Here is a 24286-nt window from a genome sequence, read left to right on the forward strand (position 1 = left end):
TGTTCTCATTTTATTGCCATTATTAAACTGTTCCTATCTCAGCCTGCAAGTCTCCCTTCACCCCTCTAATTCCCTCCCCCATTCCCAGGTGGGGAGGGGGAAGGGAGGGTGACCAGCTGCGGTGGTTGGTTGCTGACCAGGCTCAAACCACGACACCTGGTTTGTACTTCTCATTAGAAACTGCTCTTTAAGATCAGTGGCAAATTTTCTGCAGTTTTACAGATGTACCTAAAATTCCTGGGTGTCTTTTAATTTTTGTATTGTGGCAGAATCATATGACTTAGAAGTTACAAGAAAATTTGAATAGCAAGTGATTATAATCTACCTAAAATGAGTTTAATATACCTGAGCCTTTGTATATAAAGAGAGCACAGTTGATTGTGCCCAGATGTACGCAAAATCCTATGGTAAATATAACAGCACAATAAAGCAACTGAATTACTTAATTTCAGTGAAGTAACTAACTAGGGAGAGTGGCAACAAATTTCTGCTGAAATATTGATAATGATTCAAAGCAAAAGGCATTTCTTTTAAAGAGCATGCATGTACACAGATTTTGATGAACTAATAATTCTGAAATAATTCAGAATTACAATTTCTTTTTTCTGAATGACATGAATGTGTAAATTCTTGCTTCCTTAATTTCAGAAATCTGGTACTAAGAATATGATATAATTAATATTCCAAATTAATAATTATGCTAAAGCATTTTAAAGAGAATTTAGTTTTTAAGTTAAAATTAGAGATACTTGCCTTTTCTGGAACAGTATTGAGTCAAATTCACCATTATCAAAGATGTATGCAGATCTTAAAGAATCTCTCAAGAAGGTTTGAGGAAAATCTCCCATGTTTATCAAAGGAACATAAAAAAAAAAAAAAAAATCAGGTAATGTCTGGGATTTGAGAGTTTAGGCTCATTTGTAACTAGGTGCAGGTTTTATTTCACCGTTTGTGGTACTAGAGATCCCACACACACCCCACACTACATCTAGGGTGAAGCTGGTTAATATTGTATACTCTACAGCTTATTTTCCCCACCAAGGGAATCATTTACTTCACTCCAGAGCAGAGTGGGGATAAAATTAACACGCAAGTAGTTGATCTAATTAGGTGATAATACATACAGGTCTTCCAGTGGACAGATGAACCCTGCTATAGCCTTTGGGTGTTTTCCCAAATCTAGGAGTATTGCAATTTTTTCTGATAAATCCAGTGGTGAAAAAATAAGGAAAAAGAGGAAAGAGAAAAAAAAAATCTATATAATAGAAATACTTGTGCTTGCAGTTTCTGTATTCTTGTTTCGTTGTACTTGATTTGTTACTTTGGTGGCAAAACTAAAAGTAATGGTACTTCAAGAATTCTTTCCTACCTTGCTCAGAGGAGCAGGATAGCAACAGTTGCCATGGGGAGTGATTCACTTCTAGTTTGTAGACTCCCTTTTCACAATATGATTCTACAAATAAAGGAAATTGTAAGAGATTTTCTTGAGGGTACTATGCTATGTAAGGAACCTTGCCAAATTTGCCTATATAATAAGTGCCAAAATCAAGACTTCTTTGCACTTTGACTAATTTATTAGACGTGTTATGAAGCTATTTAAAATAATACAGTATTTTTATTTCAGTATGATGGCTATGGTATATGTATACAAACAAGAAGGGAAAATAATATCAGGTCTAAGAAACAACGTTTCCTTTACCAGAAAGCAATGTACCCTACACTGGAGTTCACTATCTGCAAGACTATTGTATACAATATTGAATTTGCTAAGTTGTCATTCCAAATACTTAGTATCAGTCATCAGTGAACTATGAAATATTCCAACTGGAATTTGAGATTTGCCAACTCTATTTAACCACATTCCAGGTAAAAAGCTGGAGCTATTTTCACTAAGAAAACAAAGTAAAGGTGTTAAGGATATGCTTGTTAAAAATGTCAGTCTCAGCTGCTCTGATCTGCCTTTTCAGCTCTATCAGCAATTAGAGTGATTCAGTGACGAAAGATTATAATGTACAGATTGACCATTGTGGTCAAATACTCTCCTGTAACATTTATGATTACATCTATAAATGTAAAAACTAAAAAAAAAAAAAAAAAAAAAAAAAAAAAGTGGAATTCAGTTTATGTTTACTAAGAACAAATAGTTCAAGATTAAAGAGTATACACTAGGATAAAGAATGCTCCAAAGATTTTTTTGTCCCTTTTGTCCTTTTATCCTTTTTAAAAGAATGTTGGCTCATAATTTTGTGATATTGTAACAATGAGGTATTATAATCTCTTTGGTTTTTTGTTTTTTTTTTTTTATTATTATTCTGTAGTTGGTTATGTGAGGAATAAGCAATAAGTCCTCTTACTGCTATGTTTATTTTAATGCAAAGCATTTTTTTTCCCATCTCTCTCATTAGTATATTTTTCTGAAATAAAATACTGTTGTCTTAAAGGGTGTTAAACACAATTCATCTGGATACATATACCTTATCTTTTGAATGTCTTCTAATAACTTTTATTCCTCTAAACCAGCAAATGAATATTGGTTTTCTGTAAATAGCAGGTTAAGCTGTGTTTATGTTATATACTACTTTAAAGCTTAAAATATCATTGGTGTAGAATCTGGAGGTGATTTTTGTTAACTGAAATTCTTTCATTTCCTTAACACTGATTGGGCCAACTAATTCTAAGCAAGCAGATCTCGTACCCCATCCATCTTTATCGTAACTGGTAATAAAGAACCCTCTAGGCTTGACATATTGTCATGACAGTTATTCTCAAGACATTATATAGCAGTTGTATCTGTCAACCCATATAGTATGGAATATTTTAACTGGCAGTCTTCCAAGAGTGAACATTAATCTTAGTATCTCTTCTTACAGTCCCTAATCAAGATATTCCAGGGGTGATTGCACTAACATTGTTTGAAGACTATGTCTACTGGACAGATGGGAAAACCAAATCGCTCAGCCGTGCCCACAAAACATCTGGATCAGACAGACAATCACTGATTAACTCATGGCATACCATAACAGACATCCAGGTGTATCATTCTTATAGGCAACCTGATGGTAATTATTCTGACTACATTTTCTATACAGCACATTAATGTATTTCACTTAGTAGCCAGTTGCTGAGTTAATGGCAGCTTATTTATCTGCAGTGTTTTATTTTTATTTCTGTTTTGTTTCAAATTGTGGAAGCTTTCAAATTAGCATTTTTAAATATAAATATATGATTAATGTTGTAAGTATATCTGGTCTTAAATAAATGCGATCTATCTTGTTCAGTAGTGAGATGCCAATTTGGATGCTTAAAAATTAACCCAGATACTGACTGAAAGTACAGAACTGTTAAGTTGCATTATGGTCCAAGTTACCATTTGTCAAGATGGGAACAGTGTGTTATGAAAATATTTAATGTTCTTATTTGAAAAGTAAGAGAGTGTTAATAAAAGAGAAAAATACTGTTATTTAGAAACTTGTTGGACTGAGGGAACGTCAGAGAATGCAAGTGTTACGATTGTGTCTGATCTCCTGATGTCCCCGTATTTGAATTGTAGCTGAATACAATTTGGCACTTGATCTAGATAAGCTAATTTTTTGCCTCATTATTAAAAAAAACCCTAGGGCTTTTTTCTTCCTGTCAATCTTTCAGTATTGAATCTACATCCATAGTAATAATTAATTTTTGCATATAAGAGAGAATAGCTTAAAGGCAAAAGGAAAAGTTTGCTGCTTCTGAGTTTTTGATTTGAGGTGTTCCATTGTAAAAATACTATGTATAATACATTTTTCTTCCTCTATAAAGCAGATACCCTGAAGTATACTGAAATAATAGGCTCTGATATGCTTTTCCTATTCTGTCTACAGTGTCTAAACATCTTTGTACACTAAATAATGGTGGTTGCAGTCATTTATGCCTTCTAGCCCCTGACAAGATGTATACTTGTGCCTGTCCCACTAACTTTTACCTTGCTGCGGATAACAAGACATGCTTATCAAACTGCACTGCCAGTCAGGTAAGCGTATACGTGGGAGGAAGGGGGAGTGGGGATTATATTTTACTGTATTTCCACCTGCTTTTAAATAATGAGTGCTGGTGCCCATGAAATGTGGAAGCATCAGTCAAAGGAGCTGAAGACTGGGTAACTCATGGGTGCATTTAAAGTGTTTCATCTTCGAAACTGTTAGTTGAAAATAGGCTTGCAAGTGCCTTTTTTCCAGACAATGCAGAACTTGTTTCCTTTCAAATGTGGATTTTTCTGCCAGTCACTAGAACAAATACAGCTACTAAACCCATAAAAATTCCTTTGAAAAATCATTTGTGTAAAATATGAAACATAAAAATACAAAGTGTATATAACAATTATACAAAGTATATATAACAATGATTTGGGAGTATTCGTGCATGAAGGAACTTTATATTAATACAAGAAAACAAGCACAGTCCAGTTAGCTATGTAGGAAAACAGTAGGGTTACTTTGAAAATAATCCAGTAGCTGAATTGGAAATGGTAGAACATACAATTTAATTAACAGTTGCATCAAGTAAAACATTTAATTCTTTTGGGGAGATGGATTCCCTAGTACTTGAAATAAATATCTGGTGGGGTTTTTTTTCCTTAAAATATAAGGTAGATTAAGTAGAACATACTGTTTGCTTATAAGAGAATCACTTTGAAAGAAGTCTTTGGACTGTTCTAATCAGAAAATTAATTGGTTGATTGTAATAGTATATATGGCATCTAAAATGCTTCTAGTAGTCCAGATTTTCCAGTAGTCCATTTTTATTATATGTGTGCAAATGACATCTTACAATGTTCTGTGTCATGATGCATTGTTTGTACTTATTAAGGAAAGGGGATTACTCTTAATTTTTAGGAAACAATGTTCATCTTAATAAATGATATACAGTTTCATTCAAGTAATACTGTTATTTAAGAAACCTTCCCACTGTCTTCTTCTGTTCCCTTAAGGTAGTGTTTGGTGTGATTTTATTACATTCATCCTCTTTTCTGTTTATATTGTCTGCTTGTTACTTCCCATTAAGTGATGAACAAAAAGAAAGTGTAAATCACTTGCAAAATGAGGAATTTCTTACCTATCCTTGCCCCATATCTAGCTTCACAAATTTGTTTGGTTAAAAAAAACAGCACTTTTTAATTTTTTAAAATTTTTTTAATTCTCTTTAAATGACACTGGAAGCTTATTCCAGTGAATTTATATGCTAACAGTTGATTGAGTGGCTCTATTCCTTTCTAAATAATTCATTGATAATCTGAAGGACAGCATCATATCTTGGATCCTCCGGGAGCAATATTTCATCACTTGCAGATTCCATAGGAGAGAGAGCAGGCTTAAATAGAAGAAGAGGCTTCAGACAGACAGTTACAAATTGACATTGGTTATTAGTCATTTTCTTCCAATTTTGAAATCTGTTTACTGTTTGATAATTCATCCATTTGATGGTATCAGATGCAGAGACTAGTGGCAAAAACATACTTTGGTACTTAAAATTTTCAGATGATGCTGTAAAATTATAGCTGTTCCTATGATGTAATCTCTCTTAACAACGCACCCACTGTTAGCTATTTCTGATTAAAAAGGTGTTGGATGGCTGATACTCTGGTCTTGCATATCTACAGACTTTCAGCTTTCTTTTGATGGCTAATCTGATGTGAGAAATTGTTCAGTAAAAAACACATCAGACTAGAACACCAAAACTCAGGCCATTCCAGGCCCACGCATATGACTCTGACCCCTGATTTTAGAAAGTGTCTGGCTCCCCACTTGAGAAGTGAATGCAATCATTTTCATGCAGAGCATAATAGCATCCAAGAGTTAGTATCTATTTCCTGGAATTAAATTCATAATGTCATTTTAACAGCCTGAAGTCCCTTGTGGTGAGCAGAGCAAGACTGTCACCTTAAAACAATTAAGCAGCAGGAAGGCTATGCTAGCAAGTAGAAAATACTAAGAAAGAAAATTGTCTGAGTTTGTCTGTTTCCTACATTTGGAGGCCTTCTGCTGAGCTACTCTGAGATGCATGCCTTTGTGGAACAGTTTAGCAGTTTAGAAGAGCTGCCTTTCAAACCCAGCCTGTTATACATCATGTTCTTCAAGGTAGTATAAGAATGATGTATCTCCAAGTATAGGTCCTACTACATAAAAGGCCATGAAACCCTAAATTTTCTTGGCAGAAAAAATAAAACTGAGTTAATGCACCAAATTAAATATACCTTTTTAATACCTCTTTATTGAATAATCAATGATTTTTAAAATGTTAAGTAATTAAAAAATTATACCTAGTCACAGAAAATAAAATGCCTTGTACTTCTAAACCTGTCAGTTACCTTCCTTTCTGTGCTCATACAGGCACCTGATTGGAAACACAAAGTTTCTTAAAAGTTGCTGATAATCTGTCTAGAATTTTCTCCCTAGCATTAGACACATAATGAACTCTGATTTTAGTCTTAGCCTCAGAAGTTTTCATCAAGAAATTTCTACTCTTTGTTTTGTTTACATTCCCCTTTCAGCCAGAAAAAAAGGTACAGTGTTGCCTGAGCTCAGAGTAAAGGCACTGCCAAGGTCTTACAAAGGATTTTTTGGTTTACGAATATTTTATCCTTTTGAAAGGTGGAAGGCCTAGCTTCTGGTTTTCTCATCTAATTCAAACAATATAAGCAATACTGTATGCAAGTACAACACTGCACATTAAGACCCTTTTCTGTAACTGTGGGTGTTTTGATTTATCTGGAAAAGTGATATTGAGTCTGCTTCAACATCCAACAATGACTTTTTAAGAACTGAAGTGGTTGTTCTGAACAAGATCTTAAAGAATCAAATCACAGAATGCACCAAAATGCAATGAGTGGTTTATATCAGGGGCACTATAAATTAGTGTAGCAATGTCATTGAAACTACAATGATTTGTATCAGTCTTACTGCAAAACATCTCCAAAAAAAAGAATATTTTAAAAATAAGTTTTATAAAATTGATAGCCTGCGTTGAGTAATGGAACAGTGACTTAAGCAGTGAATCTAACTTTTCCTAAACTGTACTATTTCTGTGTAAAAATAAATAAATAAATAAATAAATATTCATATCAAAGCTTTTCTTCCTTCCTTCTACAGTTCCGTTGCAAAACTGACAAATGTATTCCGTTTTGGTGGAAATGTGACACTGTCGATGACTGCGGAGATGGCTCTGATGAGCCTGAGGAATGCCGTAAGTGCATTCTGAATTTGGAACCCAGTTTTGTCAGTAGAGTCCAGAACAAATATAATGCTTTATAGATATTAGGAAGAGTATTTTTTTTGAACACTTTTGTTTGCAGCCTTGTTTTCTGTTCCTTGGTCTCTGTCAAATTTACAAAGGGTGCAGGCTCTTGTGTGTCAACCTGTAAAAGATTTTTATTGACTCATGTCTACTAAGGGTCTCTTAAGGTCTTTGGAAAATCATAAGAATGTGTTTTTCATGTTTTAAACCTTTACTTGATCTTAGTTATGTTTTTGCTAAAGATTTTTATTTTACAGCTATGTTCTGAGGTTGCTGATTTTTAAATATAAATGCAAAATTCTCCCAGGTTTATTTGATTTATTTTTGTATATCATAGAAACGTGAAATTCTAATCTCATTTGCTTATGTTTCACAACAATTCTACAAGTTTAGGTACATATTACTATTTAGTGCACTTTTCTGAAAAACAGCAATGCTCTCCATGTGATTCCTACTAAGATTCTGTGTATTTTTCGCAAAAAGTTTTATATAAATATTTTAACTTTACAGTTTTAGAAATATTGTCAAAGTAAAATTTGTAGAGCTAAATCTCAACCTTCCAGTATGACCAGTTTTATGTAATGAACATTTTTCATGCATCCTGTGTACCTTTGACACACTGTCCTAAAGGCAGTGCAAATACACCATACTTCTCAATAGCCTCCCATAGTCCAAATAGTAGGTTACTGTAGTAATCTCCCATTGAATTGTAGACAACTGGAAGCCAATTATGATGATGTTTTCAGCATCCCAAAGGATGGTAGCTGTCTATAAATTTACTTGTTAGAAAAGTACTTTTTTATGGGAGTCATAAACTGTAATTTCTGTTGACAATTATATTTTTCAGTCCCAGTCACTGACTACTTTAATACTATTATATTAATCTACATAAATCGAAAGATTCTTGCCTTCGTCCCTTAAGCTTATATACACAAAATGTTCTACTATATGTTCTACAATCACCCAGTTAAGTAATAGTTAATTTGATATTTTGTATTGAAATCTCTCACACATATTTTTACAATTTTATAATTAGTTCTCTTTTTCTGCTGTGAAGACTTTGAAGCAAGCTTTAACTTGTGTAATCATTCTTCATAACATATGTAATCATTCTACATTTTAAGCTACACTATGTTTATATAAAATATTACTGTAGAGGTGCATAATTGCTCATTCACTCAAATAGCAGTGTCTGTTAGAAGGAAAAATGTTAGAACTTTCATGGGAAATAGAATTAGAGTGGGATAGTGACTTTCTTAAATGCAGACTTGAAATCAAGTATTTAGAACCTAAGTTACAAGTCTGTTGAGCTAATAGTAAGAATCAACATGTAGAGGGTTGCACTCTGTATCATTAGTAATGTATAACTATGGTTATGCAAGTTTAAAACCTCAGACTTTGAAATTAATTTTACAATAGTATGTGTACATTTTAGTTACTAGCATCTACTCAAATTGAGATTATATAGGCAAATACAAAGGTTTATATATTCTTCTGATTAGTCCATAGAGGAAGAACAACACTACTGATACTTTAACCATTCCTCTGACAGTATTCATAAGCAGTTTTCTTTTTTCTCAGCTGAATTCAGATGTCAGCCAGGACGTTTTCAGTGCGGAACTGGACTTTGTGCTCTTCCAGCCTTTATCTGTGATGGAGAGAATGATTGTGGGGACAATTCCGATGAGCTGAACTGTGGTAGGTGATTATACACTTTGTAGACTTCAGAAACACACTAAACTGATTTAAATGCCATATTTTAAATTCTGTCAAGAAACTATATTTTTATTCTTTCATCTTTTAATTTTTAAATATTTTAATCCTCAACTGTTAATCTTTTTAACTTGATATTTGTATTCTTTTAATTTACAGACACACATGTGTGTCTGTCAGGTCAGTTCAAGTGCACAAAGAATCAGAAGTGTATTCCAATAAATCTGAGATGCAATGGACAGGATGATTGTGGTGATGAAGAAGATGAAAGAGACTGTCGTAAGTTATGTTTAGAGAATTTTGCTCTGACAACTGTAGCTGATTTTAAACAAGGAACTGAAGTAAAATATGTAAAATACTGTAAATATCCTTTCTTTAAAATAATTTGAGGACATGCAGATATTAATTCATTGGATTGATTGATGTACAGTGCTTCATAGACAAGAGAACAAACTGAAATGTCATTTATTAACTTCATTTTTAAAGTCATTGCAAAGAGGGGTGTGTAAACAAATAATTTCAACCATTTAATTGGGTTTCTGACTTAGACTGAAACATCCATTTTATTCTTAACCACCCTCACAAATGACCCATCTTCTTGATGCTTTCATCTGCCATGCCTTGCAGCAATGCATTTCAGTGGAAATATATTTTTCTGTGTCTTTTATTGGGAAAGATGTAGATCCGTAGCTCCTTCTACATCCTTTTTCTTTGATGGAGTTTTCTACCTTTTCTGTTCCCTTTTTTCTGGGGACTTCTTCATTAATTTACCGATGTAACTTGATTTCCATTTACTCAGCTTTTAATACATCTTTTCATAAATTCATTTTCACTCCATATTTCTTAGATATAAGTAGAGAAAATGTTTTCAGATTTAGAGTGGAAATGTATTGAATAGCTTGTTTCTTTGATCATTTTGTAATTAAAATGATGGTGCTGTCTTGAAATACATCTCTGTCCTTCGCTCAATCCATTATTCAGATCTACTGTTTATTCTTACTTTCTGAATTAGCTTTCTCAAGGTTTGCATATGCTGCTTTTCTGCAAAGAACATGGCCTTCTCCAAGGGAAGGGCTGCTAAGAATACAAAGGCTTTGTTGATGGTCATGTTCAATGGCCATCTTCCAAACAGCTCAGCAGAGCTGATTCTCTGACAGACAGTATTATATATATGTTGGTTTGCATGTTATGTTTCTTAAAAAACTGATTAACTGAGGTCAGGTAAACTCCTGTGGAAGATAGAGGAAATCGTTTTCTTCATTATAAATAGCTGCACACGGTATATGGAAGGTTCCCAAAACCTCGAGGTGTAGCTGACAGATATTAGATCAGAGCAGTGGAATCTCTGGCACAGCAGTGCTCAGGGACTGTGGGAGGGATAGGGTCAGGATCAGCAGTGCTGGTGTTGAAGACTTCATAGGGATTAGTGGGGATAAGACAGTCTGCTGTGACATGAAGCAAACATGTGAGTTGTCTGAAACTCAGCCATCAACCCACCTGCAAAGACACAGTGGGGATTGGTGGAGGTTAATTATATACATTTTTTATTTCTGTTCTCTTACTTAGACTTTATTAGCTTCTCTCTTAAGAAAGTTAAGTGTGCTAGTTTATATTTTAATAGAACCTCGCTTGTGGCTTCTGAAAAGTCTTCTGTTGCCTTTGGGGAGGTTACAAAAAGGGGAGGTTTTAAGTAGGTCTACCACAAAGTTGATATTGACTTGGGCTCCTGTCACAAGTCAGGTAACAGATGAGTTTATCTGTTTTATTCTAATTTCACTGGAGTAGGATTCATAAGATACAGACCTTTTTTTCAGCTTTGTCACTGCTTTCTTTTATATATCAAGTGAACTTGAAGAAGGCATATTTCATACTTGTCTTTCCATATGTAAAACAGAGGTAATTATGTTGCTCTTCCTTGTGAAGCACTTTGAAATCCCCTGGTGAGGTGTCCTAGCTGAGAATCACTATTTTTTTTTTTTAAATATAGTTAGCAGCATAGCCAAGTCTTGAATGCTTTTTAATTTCAGCACTGTAAATTTATGTATGAAAATGTGACACTGAAATAAATAATACACCAACTTTTAAAAACCTAAAATTTTTCATTTTGCCAAACCCAAGAAACAGGAATGATAGTATCAAGGAGCTAATTGCTTTTCAACAGGCATAGAAAAGTTTGTTAAAAATGTTGTGGAGTTCCCTAGGTAAAAGTGGAACAAACATTAATGTGAGAAAACATTATCAGAGCATACTGTTTTCCACCTATGTTCAATTCAGTTTAGAACTGTTGGAGGTTCTTGTACATATGCTTATCTCTAAAGAAATCATTATGCATCTGATCACAAATAGCTTGGCCACAGTCCAGTCCAGACATATGTCCTTTATTCATCTTATACTCTATACTCTTGGTCATAAGAGTTTAAGAAACAGTAAGATCTGTCATCTGTGCTTTTGAGGGAGTCAATCTAGAATCGTGTGAGTGCACTGAAGAACTATTTGTTGTCAAATGGCTGTTCTAAAGTTAAAGATAGGATGAAGGTTAGCTACATCTTTGCATCTTTATCTCGCTGTAGGATTCATTCAAAGAATTGTTATGCTAAACTGATAAAATTAAATAATTGTCCAAAGCGAAATAATTGTCACACCTTTCCTACCATTTATCCATGGCTTCTTTTAACAGAGAGCACATATTTTCACCAAAATTGTACATAATTTTGATTACCTTTTCAATCAAAGCATTAAGATCTGCCTTAGTCCTTCAAAATGACTTTCAGAACTGCTAACTGGTGTTTTAGGAAGTTAGAAAAAAAATAAGCCTGACTGCTTTTTACTAAAGTGGTTTGATTGCATCATTGGTAAGTCTATTTGTTGTTAAAAGAATATCACAACAGACACTTTGTTTATTGGATTCATTAGACCTTACAGTTGTATATAAACTACTACATAAAAAGAAGACAAAATTATAAACAATATAACCCTGAATGCTGTTTTCTTACAGAAGTTATGTAAGCCATGCTGGAGATATCCAATGTCTGAATTTTGAATCCTTAATATTTTTTTCTTTAAAAAAAATATTTTGAATATTAGTAGAAATTTCTAGTTTTAATTTGGAATCCTTTTATTTAAAGCTGAAAACAGTTGTTCTCCAGACCATTTCCAGTGTAAAACAACAAAACACTGCATTTCTAAACTGTGGGTATGTGATGAAGACCCAGATTGTGCTGATGGATCTGATGAAGCTAACTGTGGTGAGTATGCTAGTGGTTTTGAATATATTACTGTAGCTTGAGATTTTTGAAAAAAGTAGTGAAATAATCATCCCCGTTAGTATGTCCTCTTTCATTGTATGGTAATACCTGTCTGATATGATAGCTGTATCTGGCTCATACAGCTCTTGTAGAATGGTGATCTTTATAGGAATAGTCTATAAACTTCATATTATACTAGTACTTTATGGGCAGGAGCTGTAAATGAGTATCTCACTTGGAAAGTAGTGACATTCTTGATTTTTCTCACACTATGATCCAGTTTTGGTCAATTTATTATGCGTACTTTGTCGCTGCTGGAGTTCATGAACAGTGAAACATGTAATAATTTGCAAATGGTCTTCGTTAAGACAGTGCAGAAGGATCCAGAAGAGGTGCCAACTTGACATGACCAACTTTTGCTTCTCTCTGTGAGCTCCAGGGAATTATGTGTCCTAACACCACTCCACAAACTTTGACTCCCCATAGGACTTTTCCAAGAACCCTTGATACTTATGAAACTTCTGTACTTGAATTCGATAATTTAAGGACGCAGATTGTCTCCAGGGATCATTACCAAACCAAGCCCTACCTAATTTCTGCCAAATTTTGCACAATATCCAGAACCACAGTGTGTTGTCCCTCTGAGGCAGATTTTTTAAAACATAAGTACTAGTTTTGAATCCAAAAATTTCTTTCATTGCTTTTTTAAAGATTCATTGCTGGATCACAAACGTAACTCTACAGTTATAATGCTCTTAGGTTTTGTGTTGGAGAAGACAGAACAAATTATCCATATTTACAGTCTCCATGCCACACATGCTTATGTACTCATAGGACAACTAAGCCCTGATAAGAACAGGGTGGGTTTAATCACATTTTAAAGTTTTCAATGCTATTTTTAACATTTGAAATACGTTTAAATGGCCTTAATATAGCACTAGTTTTAACATGGTTTGGCATGATGCATTTTTTTTTTAATTTAAAGATGGTTATTTTTATGAACAAAGTTTGATAGAATTAAATTCTAAAGCTGCAAGCTGAGTATAATAAAGATCTGTATATGTTGATGCTAATACTAACTTGTTATCCTTTATAGTTCATTTCTAAAATGCTTACAATGCAAAACTTGTATAAAGGGTAATCTGTTTTTAGCTTAAGTGCTTCATATTCATGTGTATTTTGCTTAGTCAACATCTGCCACTGTGTGTTATTTGAGATACTATATTGACTAAATTTGTTAGAAGCAGTCTGAAGGCATTTAGTCTTCTGTGGTTACTTTCTGACTCAGACAATTGAAGTACAATTAGGAAATGTATGTTTATTAATGAGTGTATGGTAAATTTCAAAGAACAGTAGGTAGAGTTAATTCATGCTTTCTATCCAGGCAATTAAAAGAAGCCATTAGATTATGGTAATCTTTGCTCACAACTTTAATACTTTACATGAAAAAAGGCCCTGTTTGAGTTAGTATCTGAAGAAAGCTTTGTATGGTCTTGGAAAGTGGTTATAACCTGCTTTAAAGGTTATATGTATTTCAGGTCTTTATTAGAATAATGTGTCAACATTAGTATGCTGCTTTCTGCTTCCTCACTTTTTTTAATATTAATTTTATTTTTAGCCTAAAGAGTCAAAGTAGGTATTTTTGATGAGACAGTTGAAGGATTCAATATATAAACAACTTCCTTCAACAGACATAATTTCCTGTATTCAGTGTCAGTGACAGCCTGCCAAGCTCTAGAACAGCTATCTGATCCTCAATCAAAAGCGAGTTACTTTTCATTTTGGAATTTATCCCTCTCAGGCACATACATGTAAACACAAGTGCACAAATATGCACATATATGGAATTAAAATCCCCAAACATCAATATAGTGCAGTTAGTAGGAAAATAGTGTTTTACGTCATAGGGATTGATATTTGAATTAAAATGCTTTTAGGGCGCATATGTAATATTTTGAGGTGTGTTTTGGTTTGTATCCATTTAAGACTTCATTTTATTTTCTTCACATTCATTTAGCATTATTTGTAAAATAAAGTCCTAGTTTGTTATGCACAAAAGATGAATCCCAACCAACTAGCTGCTACCTCAGGCGGTCACACAAATTTCTAAGAGGCCTTTGCCTGTTACAGTAGATCAATGAATGTCTTAATAATAATTTGAAGAGAGAAATATGAAAGTTGAGTTATCAGTACTTACTTCTTTGCCTTTGTACCGTTCCTATCTGAACTTTTATGTTCTAAGGTGGTCTCATTTTGAGAAAAAATGGAAAGTAATTTAGTGTTGAAGACAGCAATATCAGAATTTATGTGAACCGGTGTGTGCTTTTCAGCATTTCACAATTAAAAAAAAAAAAAAGAAGGTTTTGCAGTTTCCTTTTAGTTGAGCAAATCTGTCTTTCTTGAAGATCAGATATCAATTACACAACTTTCCCAGTTATATTTTAGTTCTAGTATCCTAGTGTTTTCCTGGTCTCTCATTAACATTAAGATGGAAATACAAGTCAAACAAATCAGGTTTGTAAGACATTGTCAAGTGTAAGCTGCTATGAGAGATCAGTCAACCTAAAGGAAGAATAAAGTTTACAGATTTGTGGAGAGAGCCTTACAAACTAGCAAAATATTTTCTATTAAAAAAAATATATATTCCTTTGTGTTTGGTAAAAATAGAGTAAGAAGAGAAAGATTCAAGTGTTAATCACAAGGTTTGACTACACTCGGATAAATTAAAAAACAAAATCTAGCCTTTCTTCACAAGTGTAAAGAGGCAATGCTAGAAAATGGATTTAACATCCTTGAGAACTTAGATAATTCTCTATGAAGAATAAGAAAAGATATATTGCATGTCCTCTTCATCCTAGCATGTAGCTGAAATGAAGGGATGTCATCTCTGGCTCCTCTGTATTACAGATTAGATCTTGGTATTTCTATTTAATATGGAAGGATAAATAGAATATAATCTGTCATTAGTCTTTAGAACTCATTTGGTGGATAGGTATCTTAATGGGAGATTGTAGGCTTTACTAGAAATACTTTAATAAATATAGGATGAATTTCTGGTTTGAAACGGTCATGTGCAGAAATAAAGAAACAACATACAAGAGTGTCTTCTTTTTTGAGGGGGAGGAGTGGGGGAAATATGTTTTGTAATGTTAAATATTTTTTAACTGCTTGCCAGTGCAAATATTTGAAATGTCATGATTGAAATGTCATAGACTGTCATCTTGAGAAAGATCGTAGGAAAACGTGTTTTGGGAGAAAACTACTTACAATCATGATATTGGCAGAGAATAAGGAACAAATGGAAAAGGCAGTATTGTAATTACCAAATTTTTGAGCCTACACAACTGAGCTGCATAGCCCTTTACCTCCATCTTCTTGATACTCAAATGTACTTTTGATTTATCACTCTAGTTTCAGAAACACATCTAAAACAAAATACAAACAGCAGTGGTTTGGGACATAACATCAGATCAAATGCTTCTAACTTGTGGTCCTTTCCATTTCACAGGCAGGGGTAGCACATTGATTTAAGCTAGTATTTCAGTCCTCCTTCATTCTGCCAGTTATTAGAACTCATCGAGTTGTCATGATAGCAGAATGCAGTTTGAACTGACATGTTATGAAATAGCCTAATGGAAATTTTAAAAATTTCTATTGAAATATCATCACAGTGACATGTAATTTTAAATATGTCATAGAGGCTTTTACAAAGCAAACTTTTTTTCAAATAATATGTCACTGATAACTTTTTAATTTACTTCATTTCATCTCAGTTCTTAGAACCTGAATGAATTACTCACGAAATAAAAAATATAAATAAAACATAGAGGCAGTTCCTTCCAGCTGGAGGAGTTCAGGATGTTCACGCATCTCCAAGAAGCTTTGCCAACAATGCTACTCTGTAAACAGGAAAGCTCACTGAAAATTTACTGCATGAAAAAACTTAATCTCAGTTTAGCATTATATGCTTTATAATACTTTACTTTGTATAAGTAGGCTTCCAGTCCAAGACACAAGAAGGTGAAAAATGTAAGTTAAAAGAAAAAGTTTTCTGTCAGGTATGATTAGCCCTAAATTATTATATGCAGACATAATTTTTGAGAAATACATCTATTTCAAATAAATATTGTTGTGGTTTACCGTGATCTGAGCATTTGTAAACCAGTCTTACAGATAAATTAAAGTCAGTACAGTTTTTGAGATTCAGTGCAATAATAACCTCTCTTCAAACTAACGTGTTATCATTTCTGAATTTCATATTTTTTACTTTAAATGACAGTGGATACAGTTCATATTTGAATTTTATCATTAAATTTATAAGCATATCTATTTTTATATAAATTAATAAATATAATCTTAAAGAATGTGATATGAAAAATAAATTATTTCTGAAAGTAACATTTCAAGTATTATGGTTGCTTCCTTTTAAATGTATCTAGCAATATTGTCATGTCACTGTTTAGTAGCAGTCTTTCCCTTTTTGACTCTTTATCTGCAATGATGTAAATTATATTCATCTTAATTACAGATAAAAAAACTTGTGGGCCTCATGAATTCCAGTGCAAAAACAACAACTGTATTCCAGATCACTGGAGATGTGACAGCCAAAATGACTGTGGTGATAATTCTGATGAAGAAAACTGTAGTAAGTAACTTTTATCTAAGTACATGTCATAAGGTGTGGAGTCAGTTTAACAATGTGTAAAAGGAAACTTTTCAATTTTGATAAACTGCACGTGTGTTTTTATACAATGCCATTGGAGCTACTGAAAATCAGTTGATCAGAATTGAAAATGTCCCTTGCCGAAATTGTCCAATTTTATTCATTTTTGTAAAGAGCTGTAATTCTGTATCAGCTATGCAAAAATGTTTGACCTATAACTTCTCAATAATATGATGAATTAAAAATAAATTACAATTATCTTACCTTTGCCAACATTATATACTACATTTCCTATCTCTAGATAAGAATCATAAAAACTGCTCAGTGATAGACGTTTGTTAACAATAAAGTTTGATCAATCACTACCTGCCCATTAGATTCATTATATTCCTGAGACGATTTGCTTTGTTTTGTATTGTGAGATGTCCATTTCTATAATACTTAATCACATTAAGAAGTAGATATTGTTATGCAAAGTAACTCAGCTCTCTCCTACCTATGAGGAACCTGAATGCCTAATAAATCTCTGTAATACCACTTTCAGTGAGTTAATTTAGATCTGGTTCTCAGGGAGAAATGACAAATTCTTAATGACTTTATCTCATAATCTTTGTCTTTATAAAATATTTCAAGAGGGAAATACCACAAATAGTTCTGAAGTACATTCACTTTAGTTGACAATTTCTCATCCTTTTTTTCTAGTGTACTTAGAAATACAATAAACTAATATCTTGTGTAGATAATCATGAATGCATATTCCTGATTATATATCATGAATGTATATTTAGTATCTTCAAGGTAATGACCTAGAAAGCTTAATAAATTAGGTATTCTAAATTGGAGTACATGCTGTCTGCCGCTTTCTCCAATTTGAGACACGGTGTCCGTAGGTACGGGATGTCTGAAGACTAGCTCATTCTTCTTGAAAGGTTAAAGTAGATGTGTCTCCTTTTTAATTACTACCTACCTTTGGAAACATTGTGAGTTACTGCAAGCAATATTGCTGTAGTTTTCATACGCAAGTGTTTCATCTAAAGGGGATAATGTCATGGGGCTCATATTAACTCAGAGCCATTTATTGTTATACCTATGGGGAGGGTTTGATACACAAAAGCTTTCTTAACTTTGTGGGAGATTTTACTTAGGAATTGATTATTAGTGCCAGTGGGATTCTTGTGTTTTCATTTATCTTATAAATACCAATAAATTATGTTCTTTTATTCTCATGGAAAAATCAAATGAAGAGATATAGTTTTGCTGTAGTGGCATTAATCTACATGAGTAGATAATATTTTTAAAATGTAAAAATTAAAAAAATAAAAAGAAACTTCTACAAATCATTATTGTTATCTGCAAAATAAGTGTCAAGCATCTTATTTGAAATTTGCCATGTGTGAAGTGGGATTTATTTATCATCCCATATTAATAATTTTATTCCTTAAAATTTAGATTATCATAGTGCAAAGTGAATTTTAAAAAAAAAGAGTTCAAATAATGAGGAAGCAATCATCTATCCTCTTTTTTTTTTTTTTTTTAATATGTATTAAGCTTGCCATCTTTCTGTTCCCATAAATAATTAGGTTATATATTTGGTTCTTGGTCATTCTCTAGACTTGCAGATAAAGAAATCTGTAGTTAATTGTAATTGATGGAATTAGTGAGTTGAGAGTACACAGAAATAGTCAGTGCATCAAATTAAAGGCTGGAGTGGTGAACTGTAGTTTGTGTTAGCTTTTTTTCATTTTCTTTAGCATATCAGATTCATATTTCACTTCTAACCATTGAATTCTATATTTTACTGTTTAAATTAAATACAGTAGGCTGACACAGTTGTAAAATTCAAAATCTTGGAAGCATTGGGAAAATACATAATACTCTTCAGTTTTTTGAAATAGATACATAAAATTCTTCATAGGCTGTGAAGTCACTTATAGAATAAAGTGTAATGAAACAAATATGTATGAAATTAGAACTTCAAAAGCATTTAACAAAATATATTACATTGCATATTACAATAAGTTATTCATACTATATGTGAATATACAAAGGGCTTGTCAGGCAGCTGTATCAGAAAATGAGTTGTTTCTCAAGAATGCAGAATGAATTCATTGAATTACAGAAATTCAGCTCAAGTATTTACATTTCTCTATATAGTTTCTTTGTATGCACACACAGCATCCTGGTGAAGTTATCAGAAATGAAACAAAATTCATGTTAAGAAATATCACATATGGGGGTGTGTCACGTCCTGCTCAAACAAGGGGGACAAGTGAGTTATAATTGTAAATCTCCAGTAGAGTGGACAACAGTATGACAAGTCTCAAAGTCCATGCACAGACATTTATAATTTCCCACAATGTATTATTTGGATACATGATAATTGGCTAAGTATATAACAAATTATGGCAAGCGATATAGTATGTCTTGCATTACCTAATGGTAAGAGGGGAAAAGGGGAAAAAAAAAGAAGAGAGAGAGAAGAGAGAAATTGAGATCACCATGCATCCCTCTAGTTTGCTTGACTCCTTTCTATCTATTGCTTGCTCCCTTTCATTCCACACCATGCCCTTGCCCCCTCCAATTTATACACAGTTTCCTTGGGCCCGTCCCCTGGGTCGACCCACATACCTACCTTATCACGTGTATGGGAAGGGGTAAGGTGCTTCATGGGATGATGTCATTAGCATGATCTTGTTAATCTCCATTAGTATATGCAGGGGTGTCAACTTTAATATGCGTTTCACGGATAAGGAAGCAAAGACCATTCACTGGGCAGGTGGCCCTTGAAACTTTCCAAGCTGCATCAGAGCAGAGCCGTCCTGCCTTCACACGACTCCCTGTTCCAGCTGCATCCTGTGCTAACCAGGCCGCCTTACCAGCTCCAGACTCCACATTATCCACCCCATGACTATAGTTTCGTTACTTGCGAGTGAGGCAGTCCTCTGCTTGGAGGGCCTCTGCTCCCCCCCACCCCTTATCTCTTTCTCAGGCTGTTTTTCTCAGCCCCTGTTTTTCCCAGTCCCTGTTTAGGGGAATTACAAGTCAGCTCTCACAGTGTGAAAAATTATTAGTGGTATAATGCAAATAATTGTGCCTGTTATGACTTTGTTATTTAACTGTATTTGTTTTACAGTCTATTGTTCTTTAACTGTATTTGCACCCTAACATATAAGTTAAAGTTGTTAGGAAGGTTATGGGTCCATACTGAGTTAGCACTAAGCAAAGCATTTTTAACCCTTCTGAGTTAATATCTAGGGAATTTGCTTTTGGATTTTGTGGGTTGGTTTGTTTGTTTGTTTGTTTTAAATATATTAGATCAAAAATTATATTTTTCTCTCAGGGAGCTTCAAAAAAGGAAAATTCCACAGTAATGACTATCTTACTCTTGCTGAAAAGAAGGCACCAGTAATGTTTTATTGAATGTAATTAAAGAAAATATAATACACTGTAAACATTGAAGCAAAGCAAATGTAATAATGCTGTGGAAAGACATGAATTCAATCACTGTAAAAATATTACTGTTGCTAGAGAATCTTCTCAATGATGCTTAGTTGCTCCTACAAGTTGTCAAGAAAACAAATTAGTTAATTTTGCCCTGGGATAAGTCTGTATCACAAATGCAATGAGAACTAGCGATTATTTAGTGTTTAAGCGAAAATGTTTTAAGCCAGCATATTTAAAGAAACTGAGATGAAATTTCTCATAATGTCATCTTCAGTAAATTTGGAGTGGATGGTACTGTAAATTCACATTCTTTACATTGCTTAAGGCTCAGCTGATTTGGTGCAAGTCAAACAACGGCTAGTGTCAGTTTTCTAAGAGCAGCTGGGTGTCAGTGCTAGCCAAAGGCAAGTACACTACTTTAGTATGATAAAATGATGTGTACAAAAGATATCTCCTTTCATGTACACCTACTACTCTTATGCCTAGATTAACAAAGAACAAGTGTTGTCTTTGTTTTGGTGAAATACAATGCTAAGTAACTGAAATTAAGTAAGTGAAGAAAATCTACATTTAATGCCACTTTAAATATATGAAAAATCCCCACCTATGACCACTTGAATTATCTTGTGTAGTGGCATTAATTCTGCAGGATGGACCGTGTTATTGTTTTTAGCAGTACTGTAATGGAGTATTATAAGGACAGGTGGTTTTGCTTTTTCCTCTTCTTCCATTTTGTCGTATTGTTTTTGGCTGGAGTAGATTTAATTTTCTTCATAGTAGCTCCTATGGTGCTGTGTTTTGGATTTGTGACCAAAACAGTGTTGGAGACAGACCGATGTCTTAGCTGTTAATGAACAGTGCTTGCACAGTATCAAGGCCTTTTCTGTTTTTCATGCTGCCCTACCAGTGAGGAGGCTGGGGTTGCACAAGAATTTGGGAGGGCACACTGCTGGGACAGCTGACCCCAAATGACCAAAGGGATATTCCATACCATATGGCATCATGGTTAGCAGTAAAAAGTTGGGGAAAAGAAGGAGGAAGAAGGGATGTTCATAGTTATGTCATTTATCTTCCCAAGACCATTACAGATCATGAAGCCCTGCTTTCCTGGAAGCAGCTAAACAGCAGCTGGCCAATGGGAAGTAGTGAATGAATTATTTTGCTTCGCTTGTGCATGCAGCTTTTGCTTTACCTATTAAACTGTCTTTATCTCAACCCACAAGTTTTTGAACTTTTACCTTTCTGAGTGGCTGTGTGTGACTTAGCAGCCCTTAAGGGTTAACTCACACTACCGTGGTGATACTGTTTCACTGATGTCATGTGGATGCATCATATTGGATGCTTTGGCTTGGCTTATTGAAAGATTTCAACTCCAATACAACTATCTAGTAGTAGATCTGATGAATACGCATTCCTCACAAGAATGTGTGGCCTAAGTATGTCCTCTAATTCCTCTAAATCCTTGTGATCTGCTGCCAAATGCCAGAATAAATCAAGAGGTCAATGTACACTTCTAACTCCTTTTGGTTGAGGTGCTCCTATCCCATGTTTGTATTGCTATTACTTCCTTTTCTATGTGCAAGTTCCACCTTTCCTATTACATAAATTAGTCTCTCTAAAAGTTTGTTTTCTAACAGCTGTTACAAGACATAGAATACTCACAGGAAACAGACATATTTATCCTGTACAAATACAGGTAAAAAATACACTAGAAGTTTGAACTTCATATCCTGTTTTAAGAAAAAAAAATCTGGTTTTTTTTTTTCCACTCAGACTTGTATATCCGTACATCAGTCTCATAAAAAATCCTTTCAATTCAAGACTTAGTGCGATATCTATGCCTATTAAATGCAAAACTGAACCCAAATATTAAATCATTTGAAATGTTTCTCATGAGATCCTTCTCTTGCTACCATTTAAGTTGATGAAAAATGTCTGTTGGCTCTACAGATTATTTCCAGACTTTAAAATTTGGAAGTGGTAGATCATCTTACATGCTGTGCTTCAAATAAAATGCTTTCTAATAATTCAAAAATGGTTTTCCTAGGAAGGAGTTTCAGTGCTTTTATAAAGCAGAAGCTGAAGGTTGCTGTCCTTCATTGGTTATACTGAAGTCTATTAATACTTACTCCTTTCACTAACAGTCTGAGCACTGATGGGAAAGTACTCTTCTGTATTCATATGTAAATCACAGAGATGTATTCCAGCAGCAGAAGAAATATGTCTTGCAAACAGAGAATTGAGAAGTTAGCTTCTTGTGTACATTTTTCCAGAATCAAATCTCTGTTTATAAATAATTCATTAGCAGTACAGAAAGTGTATTTGCTTCTATTTTGCAAATCAGTATAGAAATATGACAAATGTTTATTTGCATGTGAATTACTTTTTCCACAAATTGTTTCTTTTATGTAATTTATCATATCATGAACTTCCTCCTCCTGGCCTGTTGACAAGAAGAATCAAATGTTAGTGATTTGCTAACGTTTATACAATGAGGTATGCTTTGAAAAAAATTCAAAGTAATAGGTATATAATCTAAGAATCCATATAAATGCTAACCTTTGATGTGTTTAAGTATAATATTGCTGGAGAACTGATGCAATTGCTGTAGATCTGGTTTTATTATGCCCTTCCTACAACTTCAAAATGAAAAGTTGCTCCTACCTGAAAAATGAAATTTCCCTTAAAAACTTTCAAACAGGGTAATTCTGAATTTTTTTATGAAGTGAAAGGTTCATTAAAACTATTACTTTATTGAAACAGTTTTTGATTTTTATAAATCCAGAAAAAAAAAAAAAAAAAAGTTCAACTTTACCTTAGATCAGTGCAACTCATGTCTAGTATGTTCTCATGCTGGTATTTACCAAATTCTTCTCAGTTGGAAGCCTCTAATTCTGTGTTTGCTATCCTTGATCACTCTGGTACATTTTTCAAAAGCATTCATGCTTCCACCTTCCATAACTAGCAAAAGGACCCTCTAGCATTACCCAGCCCATCACTGTCCATTGCTACTGTCTGCTCTCGGTCTCTTTCTTTTTTACCCTTTGTCTGTTGATTTAGTAACTGTCATTTACCATTTGCCTGAACTCTTTTCCCATCTCTCTGTTAAAAAGATCTTACTAATTAATACTTATTCTTGATTTTATGTTATTTGTGTACTGCAATGTTTACTATGATGTAAATAATCCCACAAATAATCCTTATTTGCTTTTTCAGTCCTGCTTTCCCAAAGCTCTAAAGTCTGCCAAAGTCTAAATTACATGTGGAGACTTAATTCTGTCTCAGTCCTCACTACTTCTATACCTTCATTTAATCTAACGGTCCAATGTCCAGACATTAACTTGATTTTTTCCAATGTCTTTGTAATGGTCGTCATTCTCAGGAGGAAACCATATAGCATTCTGCTGGGGGAATCTTCCATGTTGATCCCCTTGCCAGTGTTTTTGTGGCAGCAGCAGCGAAGACACAGGGCTGTGCAGACAGTGAAATAAATAGGCTGAAACAGCCAATCTCACCTTCTCAGGATTACTCCATCACTCCCTGCGGCCTGCTTCTCCTGTTTGCATTGCCTATAACTTGAACTAATTTTACATCTACTTTTTCCCTTTATTGTGCATACATTTTATAATGACTCAAGACCTCCCTGTGTTTCGTTTCTTCCCAGGGAGTAGAATGACATACCCATTTATCACAAAATATTCCACTTACCTTCCAACCTTTACTGTCTCCTATCCATCTGTAAGCTCCTTAGATTCTTTTTAACATTTAACATCTCCCTTCTGTTTCCCTAAAATTACTGGAAATGCCATCCTTATCTTTTTTTTTTTTTTTTTCCTCCCCCATTTCTGTGTTTTCTAACATGCTGACAGTAGTGAAAGTATACTGTCCATTGACTTTTGCAACTCACTGTGTTCTCATTCTGTTAAATCTCCCTAACAGTCTTGTCAGTATT

General features: G+C 33.8%; 1 protein-coding gene across 1 annotated transcript in view; it reads left to right on the forward strand.

Annotated features, from left to right (window-relative positions):
- The window catches only part of LRP1B (LDL receptor related protein 1B), a 754159-nt gene that overhangs the window by 655211 nt on the left and 74662 nt on the right, over window positions 1-24286 (forward strand). Inside the window, exons 60-66 of the mRNA XM_042808487.1 lie at window positions 2871-3059; window positions 3861-4009; window positions 7125-7218; window positions 8851-8967; window positions 9142-9261; window positions 12108-12227; window positions 16756-16872. Of these exons, the coding sequence (XP_042664421.1) occupies window positions 2871-3059; window positions 3861-4009; window positions 7125-7218; window positions 8851-8967; window positions 9142-9261; window positions 12108-12227; window positions 16756-16872 (906 nt within the window). The remainder of the gene's footprint in view (window positions 1-2870; window positions 3060-3860; window positions 4010-7124; window positions 7219-8850; window positions 8968-9141; window positions 9262-12107; window positions 12228-16755; window positions 16873-24286) is intronic.

This window comes from Tyto alba, unplaced genomic scaffold (assembly GCF_018691265.1).
Source record: "Tyto alba isolate M040663 unplaced genomic scaffold, T.alba_DEE_v4.0 Super-Scaffold_7, whole genome shotgun sequence".
Lineage (NCBI taxonomy): Eukaryota > Metazoa > Chordata > Aves > Strigiformes > Tytonidae > Tyto > Tyto alba.